This window comes from Coffea arabica, chromosome 4e (assembly GCF_036785885.1).
Source record: "Coffea arabica cultivar ET-39 chromosome 4e, Coffea Arabica ET-39 HiFi, whole genome shotgun sequence".
NCBI lineage: Eukaryota > Viridiplantae > Streptophyta > Magnoliopsida > Gentianales > Rubiaceae > Coffea > Coffea arabica.
The window spans coordinates 46,554,314-46,569,309 of NC_092317.1; the positions used below are offsets into that span (position 1 = coordinate 46,554,314).

The window sequence follows — 14,996 nt, forward strand, 5'->3', positions numbered from 1 at the left end:
AAAGGGGAAAAAAAAGAAGAAAGAAAGATACAAAAGAAAAAGATAATTTTTGTACATTCATTGCTCTCTTTTTGAGTTTCTCTGCCTTCTAATTATTTCAATTTAATTTTTTGAAAAGCAGGAGCAATAATTGTTTAATTAATTTGCAAACTACCTTAAGGTGTGAATCTTGAGTGCAACTTTAAAAGAATTTTAAAGCTGCCCTTGTTGTTAGGTTGATATATTGAATTAAATTTAATTACATCAATTAACCCCTTAAAATATTGTATGTAGCACCTATTTATCAATATTGAGAACATATCCATCTTTCTAAGCCATAACTCCAAGCAATCGCCAACCAAATCGTTCCTAAAGAGCAATGACTAATTATGATTCAACAAATATTTTTGTCCAAATTTACTATGTATCAACTTAGGATACAATTTAGTAAAATAATTTCATGCCTTGGCAAGTCTTTTTATTTTTATCGGTAAATGAGAGATCGTGAATTAAGATCTCCTACTTATAATTTCGTTTACCTTACTATTGAATCCAACCCTTTCTGCTAGTTTTTTTTTAGGTATAAATGATAAGTTTTTAACCCAAAACCTGTTATTTTCAATTCCTTCTATCTTATCATCCAATTCAATCCTTCCTCCAAGCCTTTGTCAATCATTGACATACATATTCTTAGTAACATCCAAAAATTACCATCTCTTCTTAGAGGCAAAAGGGAAAATGTGAATTGAAAAATATAGTCAAGTATTTTGAGCAAAGTCAAAACAAGCTCAAAATAAATAAATAGAAATTCTTTCCTAACGTTAACAAACGTACTACTCTTGTAGTACTAAAATTCTTTCTTTCTTTTTTCTTTTTGTTCAAAATACGCAAATAAAGAAATGGAAATACATATACCAACTCCCCTTCTACAATAAAGAGTCTTGGTCCCGGTACGAATGTCGACGCGTAGACTTGGAAGAAAATTTATCTATACTCTTTTCTAGTAGTACGAAATAGCAATCAGACAAATCCAATTTCATCATCTAGTTCACCGAATCAACGGAGTTGAATATCAAGTTCAGACGACTTTTTCTTCTCTTCTGGGCTGTAAAAAGCAAAGGAAAGAAACATTATTCAAATTCAGAAGACAGGGATTTCTTATTTCTTTGGTTTTATCCGTCAATTTTCTATCTTGGTGAGTAGTTAGTATTGTTGATCAATCTCTTGAATTTCATTTGATTCTATCATGTGGGTTCTCTTGGCTACTTGCTTTTACTGCATCCCTTTTGTTGTATTTTTTTTTTTAATTTTCTTTGTTATTTTGGGTAATTCATTTTCCTTGTAAGGATCGATGCTTTTTGTGCCTTGCCTTGCCTTGATATTTTGGGTATTGTTTTCTTCATCTGGGAAATTCGATTTTTGGTTTGTTTATCAGCATCATTTGCTGTCTTGAATATAGACTTTTGCTGGCTTTTGCCCCACTTTCTTTTTAGTTTTTTAAGAGAATTTAAAGGTATTTTATGGTGGTTGAACTTAAAGTCTCTGAGGAGGATTTGCTGGTTTTATTTCCTTTATTATTGCAATGTTCTTCCAACTTCTATGATGTAGTTCAGGCTCTGTCTGATTGCTGAAATTTTGGGTGTGCGTGGTTTTTTTTTTTCTTATAATTCTTCTTTTGGTCAATTAAGTTGAATAAAAATATTCCAGCTTTAGGCAAGATGCTATGCAAATTTACTTCCAACTCCTGATTGCTTAAAAGTGGTTGAGGCTTTATGTGGATCTCATTAGTGAATTTAGGATGCTTGATCTAAGTTTTTGAATAGTTGCATTCTCATATCCCTTTTTCTTGATGAAGAAAATTTTTAGTTTTTTCCTTGTCTGAATAACTGATATAATTTATTGCTTTCTAGGCCATTGAAAGGGGAAAGGTGATTATTTTCTTCCGCATGCATTTGTTGACTGTAGAGTTGGTTGTTGTCTCTGAAGTTCTGTTTGTATTAGAAATAAATATTGTCGATCGTGTTTCTATTGTAGCTTGCTGGATCAATCTGACTGAGAGTGATGGGAGAGGACTTGATAGTTAAGGTGGACCATGTAATCACACCTGATGCAATGCAATCAGCACCAAAGTCAGAGGGTGGAGGGACTTCTGTAGAAAGTTCTAGCTCTCACCTGGTTAATCCTCCAGCTTCAGTCATTGACATTAAGGAGGACGAAGACGACAGTGTTGGTGAAGATGAACCACTTATTCAAACTGTGGAATGTCGTATTTGCCAGGAAGAAGATAGTATCAAGAATTTGGAGGTACCATGTGCCTGCAGTGGCAGCTTGAAGGTACTTTCTGCTGAAGTTTGGAAATATTAATCTTTGAGCATGTGTACCTTTAAATTTTGACAAGTTTTTGATCCCGTCAGCTATTGACATTAAGGAAATTATGAATGCACTCTATCCAATTTAGTTACTTAAATAGCTGACGTGATAAAAAACTTCATAATCTTTTTTGTAATATTTGTGCTTCCTGTTTGGTGCATTGAAGTTGATATATATCGTGAGCTATTGCTGCAAAATAATTTTGGCTGGATCAACCTGTGAAAACTTATGGTTAAGCAATTTTAGATGTTTTATTTGGCCGTGTTTTGTTGTCTAAATCCTCCTTCGAGAAAGCAGGAGTTGCTTTAATATTTCAGCATAATGCTTCTCTGTCCTGATTAATAGGGATTGGTGGTTTTGTTCTTGTCATGACCAGATACTAGTTTTATTTGATAAAATCTGCTTGAAAAAGACAATGCCTGAATTACGGTGATTTGCTTCATCATCTCAATTTAATAATTTGAGGCATCTGATACTTGATCTGTTTAGGCACAAGCCTTAAAGCATGTTGATTAGGATATGTGGTCTGCTTGGTTCAAAATCGAAATTGAAGTTCCTGAACACAAAAGCAAAAGGGACTTTTGGTTATGCTCATCTTGATTCATTAAAGGAAGAGAGTTCTATAGACATCATTGTTGCTGCCGCACACAGAGCTTAGCTCATTGGTGCATTACATGATACTTTGTATAACTAACACACAAAAATTGTCCTTTTTTTCTGGCCTGTCTCCAACTCATTATTATTTGTTGAACTTTTATTAGTCAAGAAGGTTGAGTCATAATTTCTTGTTTTCTCACTTAGAATTATTTCCAATGGATTGATGAATCAGTTTCAAATTATGCTATTTCTCTTCGATTCTGCAAGCAAATGCATGCATGCTTATTGTGTGAGTGATGATCTTGCTCGATCTTGTGCCATCTGTCTTGCTAGATGACATTTTCTTGCTTCTGAGAATTTGCTTTGACCTTGTCAAATATCAGTTTGCTCATAGAGCATGTGTTCAACGTTGGTGCGATGAGAAAGGAGGCATTACTTGTGAGATCTGTCATCAGGTAAGCCAAATACCTTCTTAATTAGCTTATAATTTGAATTCTTTTTGACTATGGACCACTGCCAAACTCCTCAAAAAAAAAAAAAAAAGAATGTCTAGACCTGTGTGATACTGTTAATTTTATAGATCTGATTGATATTGTGTTGATTTAAGGATGGGTTCATGAATAAAGAAATCACATTTGTAGGTGAACAATGTCTTTTGCTCATTTTAATATGGGATCGTGTTGGTTTTATAGATATGTTATTTCATACCTTATTGCTTCAGCAATAAATACGCTGTAAAGTTCGATAAATGGTTTTACAGAGGAAAGACCAGAACAGAAGGTGGGCTGGGTTTTTCATTTTCTATTTTTTACTTTTTATTTTTGAAGAGGTGACTTTTTATCTTTTATCATCTATGGTGGAGAATGAAATTGGTGCTCCTTTAACTGGGAGTTTATCAAAGTCTAATTGTCAAATAATTTGAAATTTATCTGCAAAGTCCTCCATTAGATATCTAGTATCAAGTGCAAATTTGTGTTAATTTGATTACACTTACACAAATGATGAACTGCTATGAGTAACTTAGTAAAGTCTTGATCTCTAAATGCGCAGCCTTACCAACCCAATTATACTGCTCCGCCTCCTACTCATCCTGAAGATACAGCCATTGACATTGGGTAAGCTTTATTTCTTTCATCCTTATGCTTCCCATATTTGTTGAAGAGTCATATGCATATCATCTGATTGCTGGAAGTTACTTTCTGAATATGCTCATAAATGTTAGTTTGTGATTGTACTTCATGTAGAAATTATGAAGGTAAAGCAAAAGTGTAGCTTTTACATTAGTTTCCATGGTGATTAATTTGAAGCTTGAAATTTATCTGAGCAATGCAAGGATACTGTTGATTTATGTCTATGCAAACAGTTTCAGCATTTGATGCTCCTAAATTTGATAGCCTGTTAACATTTTTGCACGTTAATATTTCAAAAGTGCTGTGGATGTCAGTCACCTTTGCTTGTTAATGAACTGATTTTAGTAAGTTTACATGCTGTTGGATATTTATTTGCCCTTGTTTTGTTTTATGACCTAATCTATTGATTATATCTTCAAAGTGAGGGATGGACAATTGCTGGTACTCCTGTGGATCTGAATGACCCTCGACTTATAGCCATGGCTACTGCTGAGCGCCATCTTCTGGAGCCGGAATATGATGAATATGCTGATTCAAGCGCAAGTGGGGCTGCATTCTGCCGTTCTGCTGCTTTAATTGTTAGTCACTGGAATCCTTTCTTGCCCTTATGCTCATATTTTATTACTTGGCAAGTTGGATAGCTCTTGTAATTGTATTTTGTCCTGGAAAATATAGTAGGAGGTCATATGAAATGTAGTTAAAGGTCATGTTAACATTATGAGGTGGATCTTTGGTTACATATTCTGCTCTACATGTTCTGGTGTTGAAGTCATGAGAAGAGAAACAAAAAAGAGTAGGGTTCTGTATGGTGTGGTGGTTGAGACTGGATTGCTCCAAATGCTTAACATGTGATACTCCTCTGTTTTATTACTTTCTTTAGCCGATCATCTGAATTTGGCAGGACTACCATGATCTTGAGCAGTTCCCCGCTTTGCAGCCCTAAAGTCATGTTTTGTGGTGCAACCATTTTTAATCATACTATTAAAAAGCATTGTTTTCCTTCTTAACTTTATTCCCCCTAATTTCTCCTTGGTCAATTTGATTTTGCATTGGTGGAATTTTGGTCCCTTTCTCCATATTATAACGAAGTTGAGCACTGGTTACTCCCTCCCTCCCCCCCGTCTCTCTCTCTTTCTCTCTCACAGCCCCATGTGCCAAAAAAATGGGTCGAATCCATCTTTTTAATAGCTTGATTTTTTAGTGTCATGTCTATGGATTATGGGTAATTAATTAGCGGTTTCAGATTTGAGTTCATATTGTGTGGCAGTTAATGGCTCTTCTACTCTTTGAGGCATGTCAGTTATATATTTTAATTCTTGTTGTGTGGCAGTTAATGGCTCTTCTACTCTTGAGGCATGCTCTTACCATTGGAAATGGTGATGGGGATGATGATGATGTTTCTACTTTCTTCGCTGTAAGTGGATTGAACTCTGGCTTTCCTTCAGCATCTGTAGTTGGTGGTATTGAGCATCTATGTTATGTTTGACTGTGTCCAATAATCTGCTGTTCCTTGGTAGCTTTTCTTGCTCCGGGCTGCTGGTTTCCTTCTTCCTTGCTATATCATGGCTTGGGCCATCAGTGTATTGCAGCGTCGAAGGCAAAGACAGGTTAGAGCCATTTCTATAGCTCATCTTGTTATGTTTCCTCTGATAATTTTATACAAACAGCAAGTTGCAGCTAGGAGGGAGGGAGGAGGCTCAAATGTTGCACCATTTTGCTGTGCCCTATATGCAATTACATGCTTCTTTTTTTCTTCTCCTTTTCTATTCTCTCGTTCTCTCCCCCCCTTCAGGTTGTAATTTTGTTCCTGGGGATGGGGTGGTTAAACTTTTCTATAAGTACTCTGGTCATTGCAGTAGACTGAAGATTCCTCATTGTGCTATTGTTTTATAGCTGTCAATGTGAAAATTGTTGCTTGATGACTATAATTATCTGGCATATCTTCAACTAATTATAGGAGTTCTGAGAATGACTCCTGCATTTATTTTAATTAGGTCATTGTGCACATGTTTACATGGGCTTCTGTTTATTGGTTGGTTTTCTATTACTAGGGCTGCAAACGAGCTGAGTGGAGTCGAGATTTGGCCTAATTGAGCCGAGCCTCGACTTAAGTTTATGAAGCTCGAGCTCGACAAGCTCTCAGTATAAAGCTGGAGCTTGAGTTAAAAAAATTAAAAAATTATAATTATTTTATTTTTTTTAAAAAAGAATAAAATAATAATTTTTCTTAACAAATAATAAAATATTAGGAATATATATGTAATTTCATTATTAAAATAAAAAATATTATATATATATATATATATATATATATATATTTATATAATCGAGTCGGCTTGCGAGCTAACGAGTTGAGTATCTTTGAACTTGAGTTCAACTTCGTTAGCTTGAGTTCGACTAGGGCTGTGACTTGAACAGCTTGCAAGCGGCTCGACTCGTGTACAGCCCTATTTCCAATATTGTTGTTGGGTTCAATGCTTTACGTTTGATTTGTTTTGACTTTCACGTAGTGGCTTTTTGTTTCTAATTTAAGTTATGCTCTTTGCACGTGTGTGTTTTGGTTGGTCTAGAGAGTTGATTTACTCTGTTGGTAGGGGGGAAAAATACCCATATTTCATTTGTATGGCTTGGTTGTAGCAAATTGTTAGCTACTGCATATTGTGTTTATCTTTTATTCTGTTAGTAGAAATTGCATTATATGTCCTTACTGATTTCTTCTTTACATCTTCTTCTCTTGAACCAGGAAGCAGCAGCACTGGCTGCAGCTGAGGTCGCTTTTCTGCTGCAGGCTGGGCAACGTAGGGGTATTCAAGTCAGAATTGCACCAGTACCTACACCAGCACCAGCGCCTGTAGCAGCAAACGAACCTGCAGTAACTGCACATACAGGGCCAGCTCAATGACTTCTGGGTTTCCCGTCTTCTTCTAAGCTTGTCTAGAGGAATGTACTGATGATTACGGTTTCTTCCGACATTTTTTACAGCACCAGAGGAAATATATGTATTGATCTTTGCAATTGTTTCTGCGGGTTTCTTTTTCCTGGTTGTGAGTTGATCCTGCTGTCCACGATATCTTAACTTCAATCATTGTATAAGACCTGTAAACTACATATTAAAGTAGCAATCACTTCAGCTGCTGCTGTGGATTGCTTTAATTTTCAATATGATTATTCTGTAAATAAGTGAAGATTTGTACTTGGTACTTGCTCAAGAAGCTGTTACTATGACTATGACCGTTCTTTGTCTTCATTCCTGTTAACACCTTTGCATTTCCCCTTGTTATAGTGTTCAGTTGAATGCATTTTACTTGGCTTTCAGTACCAGAAAAGGAATCTGCTAAGATGTATTTAAAACTGGTTTTTGTAAGTTAACCATTTCCTGATATCTGCAGCTGTAGAGAATCTAAGGGACAAGGGAGACTTGGCCGCTTTGTAATTTGTTTTCCCTGTTTAGTTACTTGGGCTACCCCCTTTTTTTTTGTTTTGCTGCCTAGCTGATGAACAGATGACTTTGGTGTTATTGGATCAGTTGGTGATCTCTTTACCGTTAGGCCCTATTTGGTTTTTGAATTTTTTTGGTGCTTATTTTCACATGTTTTGAATTCTTAGGGGTAAGGTAAATCTTGACTGTCAGTTTTCAATTCACCAAATATTATCCTTGCTCAACCAATTCTTTTGAAGATTACAAAATTTTTTAAAAGTTTTTTACACTTATTATCACAACAAATATCTTCACCTATTCCAAGATGAACCAAACATGGGATGAGACACTTTCAACAATTTAAACCAATCTCATCCCACTAATCCATCACAGAAACGTGCTTGAGAGATTTAGCAAATTAGTGAAGCAATGAAACAATCTTGCCTTGAAGATAAGTTTTGGGATTTTCTTCTCTTCTTTTTTTAATCTTCTTTTGGATCCTCAGACACTTTGAAGAAAAGCCAAGAAATTGATTAAGATAAGATGTATAAGTGTATAACAAGAAGGTTTATCTACTGAAATTTGATTGTCCTAGGATGCATAATCTGAAAGCAACTGCTCGTGTATGTTTCTTTTTTGCTTTAAAACCGTGCCAAAAGAATCTAAACAAAATACTCTTGACTGGCTTTTAGATCACATTACTGCATTTCCATCTCTTTTACTAATAACTTGTAAATAAACCACCCCCAATACACCATTCCTCCAGGAACATAAGAAATTTCGTGTACTTTCTAATGCAAACCTAATCAAAAAATTTCTTAATCACATGGCATTTGGTTCTGGATTAACATATGTTAAGGGTTCCTTTGCATGGGGGTTTTTCAAAAAAAAAAAAAAAAAAAGGGTCAATTTGGTAACAAGAAGAAACTAGAGATTGGCCAGGAGCAAGAAAATGAAATGGTAAGGCCATAATTTGGTGTTATGGGGTTCAATTCGTCGCTAAAATTTTGAATGGATTTAATTATGGTCATGGCTGCTAAAAACAAAGATAGAGAAGAGAAAAGAAAAGCATAAAGGAAATCCATTAAGCACAAGAAACCAAGACTGGGATTTTTGTTTGCATAGAGAGAAGAGCTTGGAATGCTAAAGTGAGATAGCATAAAGCAGGGATTTGGTTTTTTAGAAGAGGCTTCTATCCCCACATTGCCCAACATTCCCCCAGCTTTATCTAGCTTTCTTGCAACTGTAGCAACCTCAACTTTGGCTGGCTTATGCCTTTGTTCTACCAAAGGAGCCACTCACACTTTGTAATTCAATATTCAAATTCCTAAGGCTACAAAAGAATGTTGAAGATACTTTTCATTATCCTTATACATCACATATTATGATTTATGCCCTGGTTAATTGTCTTGATAGGATTTGGAGTCAAAACACAAATATTCACCTAATTGGTGAGCTGTAGGACAAAAAAGTTGGAGCTTTTCAAAGCTCAAGTTGGGTTAAAATCCATAATTTTAGCTACGCGTTATTGAAGAATTAAATCAAATATTATTCTATGTTCAATCAACAAATAATTAGTGTCACGTAAATAGTATCATTATCTCATGTTATGTTTCTTGCAAATATAGTTTTTTGCCCCCTCAAATGCAAACATCCTTGCATGTGCATTGGTGCACAAATACGTATACATATATATATATATATATATTCAATCGATAACTCTTACTTTTACTCTAATATATATTAGAAGAGGGTCCAACTAAATCAAGAGAGATTAGAGGGAGAGGATTCCACCTCTAAACCAAAGGGGTGCACTGCTACACACCTTTTGAATTTTACTACAGGTGTAGAGGTTTGAACTCCTAACTTGCAGTCAGGCCTGTACCTTATGCTTCATTTGGTAGTCAGCTCGTTAAGGGAAATATAATTTGGTGACCATATTTGACGTCTCCTATAGTCCTGTATCTTGCAGGGCTCACAATTAATTTCATCTGTCTATTGAGCTGAGCCAAGGGGTCATTCAGATTCAGTTACTTCATAACTCAAAAAGAGTGGTTGAACACGTGAGAATATGATCTGATGACTTGGCCAATTGGTCTACAGGTCTAAGAGTCTGATATGGTCCTTGTTTGGTCCAAAAGAGCAAGGCAGATGATAGAGATGTGGGGAACCTACATAAAGATTCTTGGCTTCCCTAGAATGATGTTCCAGTTTAACTTTTGTTCAAACCAGTCAGTGTCTTCTAAAACAGCCTTACATTTACTTCTATGGCAGGCTTATCATTGGGTGAATCTTAACTTCTTCAGATGTTCAGGGCCCCTCTATGCTTTATACCTTTATTCATCCAAATCCCACAAAAATAAAATAAGGCAGATGTTTATATATGGCAGAACGAGGCATCAAGAACCAGACAGTATAGTGTAGTCTTTACTCTTTAGACAAAGCACCTATTCTGTTCTTATTGTCCAAAACAAGAGATACCCGTTATCCCCCTTGCTTTCGCACTGCAGCAAAAATGAGCTTCTCTTCTTGTAGGATAATCATACTAATTGTCTGTATTGGATTCTTCTGTTTCCAACTAGAGAAGGTTTCTGGTCTTAGAAGTATAGATCTTGCTCTCAGATTACATGAAGGAGAGTTATTGTTCCTAAGAAGTTCGCGGATTCTAAACTCTGTTGCTTCAGAGGACCTGCATGTGCAGCTAAATTTAGCTCCCGCCCCTGCAACGATGTTTGATCCAAATCAATCAAACAAACGGAGAGTTCGAAGAGGGTCAGACCCCATTCACAACAGATGCTGATGTTCGCAACAGATTGGTTTGTTTTAGGTGTTCCATTGTAAAGACAAAACATGGTGCTGGATAAAGGATTGCCTGCTTTAGATCGAGATGATGCAGAAATTTAGGTTGGTTGGCTTGCTCACGTGTTTAGAAACTATAGCTTTGTTGAGTTTCAATTCTTCTTTTATCATTTCTTAGTTGAAAGTTCAGGCTTTTGTATCAAAGAGAAGCTGAGAAGATGCTGATGGAACTGTCTCATCAGAAACTACAATTGTATAAACATAGATTTTTAACTATAGCTTAAACATTTTCTGGATACAACTAACCTCCATATTGTTTCTATCCAACTCTGATCCAGTGCCTGTTTGCATGTAATATCCTCAAGCATACAAGTTAAATGTGTAAACTTCTTGAAAGATTTCTTTTACCTGCTTAGCCAAATTCTCTAGAACCACCACCTGACGTGAAAACTTCTGTATAATGTTTTATCTTCACTGTATGCCTTGTCACGCATAACTGAATTTGCAGTACTGCTAATGGTAGTCCAGGCTGTCCACCAATCATCTAAAACAAGGCAAGTTCAAAGGGGAAAACGCCCGCTTACGAATATCAACCTCTGTTTCTCTGGAAAATTTTCTGATCCACTGGTTATTTGGTTAATAATAAAGAATAGGCTCAGCTGAGGTTGTGGCAAAAATTTCTGAACGGCTAATTCTGACCCCTATACTTTCTAAAGCTCCTTACTTTACAAAGAGTAAGAGGATCTTAGCAGGAGAAACAGCAGCACAAAGATACTAATGACCCTATAAGCCCATTTTTCAAGAACCCACAGATTCTAATAGTTGGAACTCTGTTTACCAAGTCAGTAAACTTCTTGTGGGGTTCTCATGAAGTAGATGATTGGCCTACAACAAGAATCTGTGTCCTCTCATATCGGGTTTTCCTATGGACACTTGACTTTACACCAGATATCTTCCTTGAAACAGCCTGCCAAATCATATCCACCGCATCACCAGGTCGAGAAGGGTATTGATATTCATAGTGCGATGCAATGTCCTTTAGTTTCTCCCACATTTTGGTCCACTTGTCCCGCTCAATTCCCCTCAGAAGATTCAGAAGGTAACCACTTTTCACAGCTTCTGATGCACGGATAAATATGCAGAACTCTGAGTAGTCCAAGATATCTTCAAATGGTAACTCAATCTCATCGCTAATTATCACAGGAACACAATGACTAGCAATGGCATCAAAAAGCCTGTTTGAGGAAGGAGTATCTCCTGCAATATTAAGGCAGAATTTGGATAGGGCCATGCCACGGGATGCCTGTTTTATACCATTACTTCCAATACTTCCAAATGTGAAATGTACATCCTTCTCATCTTTGAGAAGATAGTAGAGTTCCTGACGAATTATGCCACCCTGAAAATTAAAAAGAAAAATCATGAGAATTTAAACTTTATCATCAGGACTTGTAGAAAAGGAAAATCCAGACTTAGATCTATGACCAAATGGTGAGACAGAAGAAAGCAACAAAAGTTTCTGTATAGGTATGATTAGGTTGTTAGGAATTGAAGGGGGAGGTAAGGGTGTTATCTAACTGGAGATGGTGAACGAGTGTGCATGGCTTTGAATGAGCTGATAGAATCTGTTTATTCAGGATGCTGGACGTCAAAAAACTATACCACTGTGGCCCAGATTTCTGTTCAATGAAAGTAGGTATTGTAGCAACAAACTGGGGAACTTAACAAACATTGAAGCTAATAACAGACAATCAGCATCATACCAAATCAGACAATGCATAAGTACATCTGTAATTGCATGTATGACTATCGACGAAGAAAACAAGATTATGTACAAACAAATATATGCGCTCATGTTCGTACGATACCAACATTTTCCTGACTTGAATAATAAGATGCCAATTCCATATTAATGTGAAGTATTTCTTTTAAAAGTAACTCCTGGTTACCATAATTCAAAATAGTTTTAATTCTAAAATCATGAATTCATGGATATATGACAGTCTGATGTGAGGTTATAACCGGAATGACCATTTCAACCACTATGTCGTCCTGCAGATTTATTGTCAGTATCTAAAACCAATGCATTTTCCATTTGAAGGTTCTTATAAAACTCAGTAATTTTTTCTGTGTGAAAAAGAATAAGTTTCACGCATAACAGCAGCAATTTGCAAGCCTTCCATTTTAAGTCATATGGGTACATAAAGCTGAAAGACTTCAAAATGCTCAATGCTGACTGAGTGAAAACCTCAGAAGACCTTTTCAGTTACCACATTTCAGCCCCAAAACGTTCCCTAAAGTTAGGATCACATCACAGAGATTGTAGGAATAATAACAACAAAACAGGGAACCCAAGAGGCTCCAACTCACGGGTTGCAACACAAGATCAACATTGCAGACAAAATGTGTAAAGATTAAACAATTCTAGGGTAGAAGAACCAAATGAAAATAAGAGCAGAGACTTACAGCTTTCCTGTAGATTGCACCTTGGAAATACACCAGTGTGGGCCGTTTTTCAAATGGGGCTGAGTCACTAGATGAAATTGTCTTCACCATATGTTTATAGGGAGCAATTATATCCTTGTCAAGATTTGCTACATGAGGAGGGTATCTTCCAAAATCTGCAAGCACAAACTTGGCAGAATGCAACTTCTTCCTTGCATTCAACAAACTATTCGGATGGTGGGCTACAATCAAATGATCTTTCCCATGCAATCGTTTCCACTCATCCCTATCCTTCAGAAACTCAACTAATTTATCTTGCAGTAATCGGTTCACACTGACTTTCTCCTTCCCGTGAAGCTTAGAATGACGGTTGTAACTTAGAGATGCAAAGAATGGCACAAACAGGATATCTGCTTCAGTCGAATGCTCCACTCTGATGGCAGTACATGGTCTATCTACATTTGGAGAATTTGATGATAGGAGATCAAGTGTGAGCCAGTACTCAATGCTGTGTTGTAAATTCAAACCACCAGGATATGAAGGTACTTGATGCAGATCACTAACATCAGGCCACAATTGATTCACACCTCCTCTCCAATTCAACAATCCAAAATGAAATTCAGCAGGCAAGTCATACATATAGACCCTAAGAAGAGCCTTACTTGGATCACATTTTACTCTCCTTGCATCATGTCCTAGTCCATCCAACTTCTCAGTGAAATTCACATAAGGAACCTCTTCATTTCTAACTTCTTCAGTAGTTAAAGTTTCAGAAGGGTTGACATTGTCTTTCGAGCAACTAGATGGACTATTGACAAGGAAAACCTGAAGAACCGAGATGTTTCTGAAAGAACTGCCACAAAATTGGAAGAGGGACAATGATGAAAGAAGTAAAAGAAACAGCGAAAGGCCTATCAGGCAAGAAAGAAACCTTGAGGGTAGTATACTTTTCTCCGACATTGTAGACATTTTTCAAGAAGCAGAACTGAAAAAAGTCACTTTCTTGAACCTCTTGAAGCTTAGTACCTTCAAGAAGAGAAATTAATGACTTCCTTCCAGGACAAAATGGGCTTAGATTCTACACAAAAAACACCTGTTCCTTTTTAAGAAACAATTAAATGAAGCTCCAGAATAGTGTCAATGCCATCCAAATAAGTAGGAACACTCAAAAGGGTTGCCAATTCAGTCCATAAACTCTAACCTTTCACCCAAAATCCAAAATTTCACATCCCACGAAATAAAAACCGAAGAAAAAGAGAGCTAATTTCCTCTGTATTTGCCTAAGTCTACAATCACTCTCTGTTCTCACTGTTCAGAAGAATCAGGAATATCAACCTGCAGGCAAAATAAATACAGAAGAATAACAAAATATTAAAACTTTCCCAAGAATTTCATCCAAAAGAGGAGGTCAAAAAAAGAAAAAAAAAACACACACACACACACGCACGCACGCACGCACGCACGCACCCTTTTCAGCTCAAGAAAAGTAGCAATTCCTAAAGGTATGATCTTTAAGAAACAGAACAATACAATATTAACTACAGTAGCTATTTCTTAGGATCTTGGTCATCAAGACTAACTAATTCTTCATGGGAAAATATCACAATATCACAAATAAAACAAAAATGCAAATTACCTAATTAGCTTCTTCTTGAGCTAAATATTGATCGGTTTGGAGCAGACAGGTCCCAGTTAAGAGAGCATTGCCCGCAGGCACCCAAAAAAGAAGTTCTTGAAAGTGATCCCATTTGAGAATTCAGTGGCTCTAATGACAATCTATATATCAATCAAGACTAGTTCTCTAGTCTTTTTATTAATTGAATATTCAGCTTTTTATGCCATTCTTGAAAGTGGACCAACAAAAAAAAAAAAAAAAAAAAGGAGAGAGTAGTTTCAAGACACTTTTGGCGTGCCCAAAAGAACAAAACCCCTTTATTAACGGAATAAATGAATCACTTTTTATTAGGAAGTTTTCCTTGTACGCTGGACAAAATGATGACGTGTCACTGTTTGGTAGATGGTGCGGAAACTAATGCTTCTTGGCTGTGTTTAGGTACGTTTGGTTTATAATAGACCACGCATTCAATGATCAAAGGTCATCTCATTTTATAGGAAGTACAACATGTAAGGCATATGGTACGAGTCCTTTTAATGGGTCTACTGTAGACTTGATATACAGACTACTTGCCCATTGCTACCTAAACTTCTTAATGGTACATAATTAAACGTTGACCAAGGTTTATTTTTTGATTTATTTT

At 36.3% G+C, this 14,996-nt stretch overlaps 2 protein-coding genes across 2 annotated transcripts; one reads left to right on the forward strand and one right to left on the reverse strand.

Moving 5' to 3' along the window:
- The first annotated feature begins 943 nt into the window (after window positions 1-943).
- On the forward strand, window positions 944-7,323 carry LOC140006135 (uncharacterized). The gene is made up of 8 exons (XM_072047978.1): window positions 944-1,174; window positions 2,014-2,313; window positions 3,330-3,401; window positions 3,997-4,061; window positions 4,498-4,654; window positions 5,407-5,490; window positions 5,594-5,683; window positions 6,820-7,323. Exons 2-8 carry the CDS (start codon window positions 2,041-2,043, stop codon window positions 6,976-6,978), a joined length of 900 nt encoding a protein of 299 aa, XP_071904079.1. The 5' UTR covers window positions 944-1,174; window positions 2,014-2,040; the 3' UTR covers window positions 6,979-7,323.
- A 3,192-nt stretch (window positions 7,324-10,515) lies between these two features.
- On the reverse strand, window positions 10,516-14,655 carry LOC140006136 (probable arabinosyltransferase ARAD1). The gene is made up of 3 exons (XM_072047979.1): window positions 14,375-14,655; window positions 12,760-14,073; window positions 10,516-11,692 (listed from the first exon to the last, which is right to left on the reverse strand). The coding sequence occupies exons 2-3, from the start codon at window positions 13,705-13,707 to the stop codon at window positions 11,159-11,161; spliced, it is 1,482 nt and encodes a 493-aa protein (XP_071904080.1). The 5' UTR covers window positions 13,708-14,073; window positions 14,375-14,655; the 3' UTR covers window positions 10,516-11,158.
- Window positions 14,656-14,996: the final 341 nt, after the last annotated feature.

Coding starts and splice junctions, on each gene's coding strand:
- LOC140006135 (XM_072047978.1), top strand. CDS start 2,041: ATGGGAGAGGACTTGATAGTTAAGGTGGACCATGTAATCACACCTGAT. Junction 4,062..4,497: donor GATACAGCCATTGACATTGG/GTAAGCTTTATT, acceptor ATATCTTCAAAG/TGAGGGATGGACAATTGCTG. Junction 5,684..6,819: donor AGCGTCGAAGGCAAAGACAG/GTTAGAGCCATT, acceptor CTCTTGAACCAG/GAAGCAGCAGCACTGGCTGC.
- LOC140006136 (XM_072047979.1), bottom strand. CDS start 13,707: ATGTCTACAATGTCGGAGAAAAGTATACTACCCTCAAGGTTTCTTTCT. Junction 11,693..12,759: donor GTGCAATCTACAGGAAAGCT/GTAAGTCTCTGC, acceptor TTTAATTTTCAG/GGTGGCATAATTCGTCAGGA.